The 690-nt window shown below is 60.6% G+C and overlaps 1 protein-coding gene across 1 annotated transcript in view; it reads left to right on the forward strand.

Moving 5' to 3' along the window:
• Nucleotides 1-690, forward strand: part of HCFC1 (host cell factor C1) — a gene marked incomplete at both ends in the record, with an annotated part of 18,773 nt that overhangs the window by 12,998 nt on the left and 5,085 nt on the right. Inside the window, 1 exon segment of the mRNA XM_010832876.1 lies at nt 1-372. This exon segment is cut by the window's left edge and continues 32 nt beyond it. Coding sequence (XP_010831178.1) covers nt 1-372 — 372 coding nt within the window.

Below are 690 nucleotides of genomic sequence, written 5' to 3' on the forward strand. Positions count from 1 at the left end.
CAGGCGTCACGACCCTGGGCACGGTGACAGGCACCGTCTCCACCAGCCTGGCCGGAGCCGGGGGCCATAGCACCAGCGCCTCACTGGCCACACCCATCACCACGTTGGGCACCATCGCCACCCTCTCAAGCCAGGTGATCAACCCCACTGCCATCACTGTGTCTGCGGCGCAGACGACGCTGACAGCGGCCGCTGGGCTCACCACACCCACCATAACCATGCAGGTAGGGCAGTCGGAGCTGCAGTGTGCCGCCGGGCCCTTGGTTTCCCTCCCACATGTGGAACCCGTAGGATGGTTACCCTGGAGGTGCATAATCGCGATTTTTAGTCACTGCCTGCTAGTCTGTCGGGTTGAGATAATGTATCTCAGCCGTGTTTAGCATTTGAGCACTAGGTTTTTGCATCTTGAGCTGAATTCCTGGTGAAGTGGTGAAGCTGGCCTTAGCACAGCACGGGGTCAGCCAGGTTTCCCCCCACCCCCGCCCGACCGAAGGCTTGCCCCAGCCTAGGCCCTGCTCTTCCACCTCTTCCTGGTTCCTTTTTTCTGGTCCCTGAGCCAGTCAGTGTCTTGGAGTGAGGGTGAGCAGGTCCTAGACTTGCCAGGGTTTTTGCTTTAGCTGCCAAGTCGCTGATCCCAGGGGGAACTGCAGGTAGGTGGCAGGGGCAGACACGGGAGGATGGGCAGCAGCA

This window comes from Bison bison, unplaced genomic scaffold (genome assembly GCF_000754665.1).
Source record: "Bison bison bison isolate TAMUID 2011002044 unplaced genomic scaffold, Bison_UMD1.0 scf7180017835984, whole genome shotgun sequence".
Lineage (NCBI taxonomy): Eukaryota > Metazoa > Chordata > Mammalia > Artiodactyla > Bovidae > Bison > Bison bison.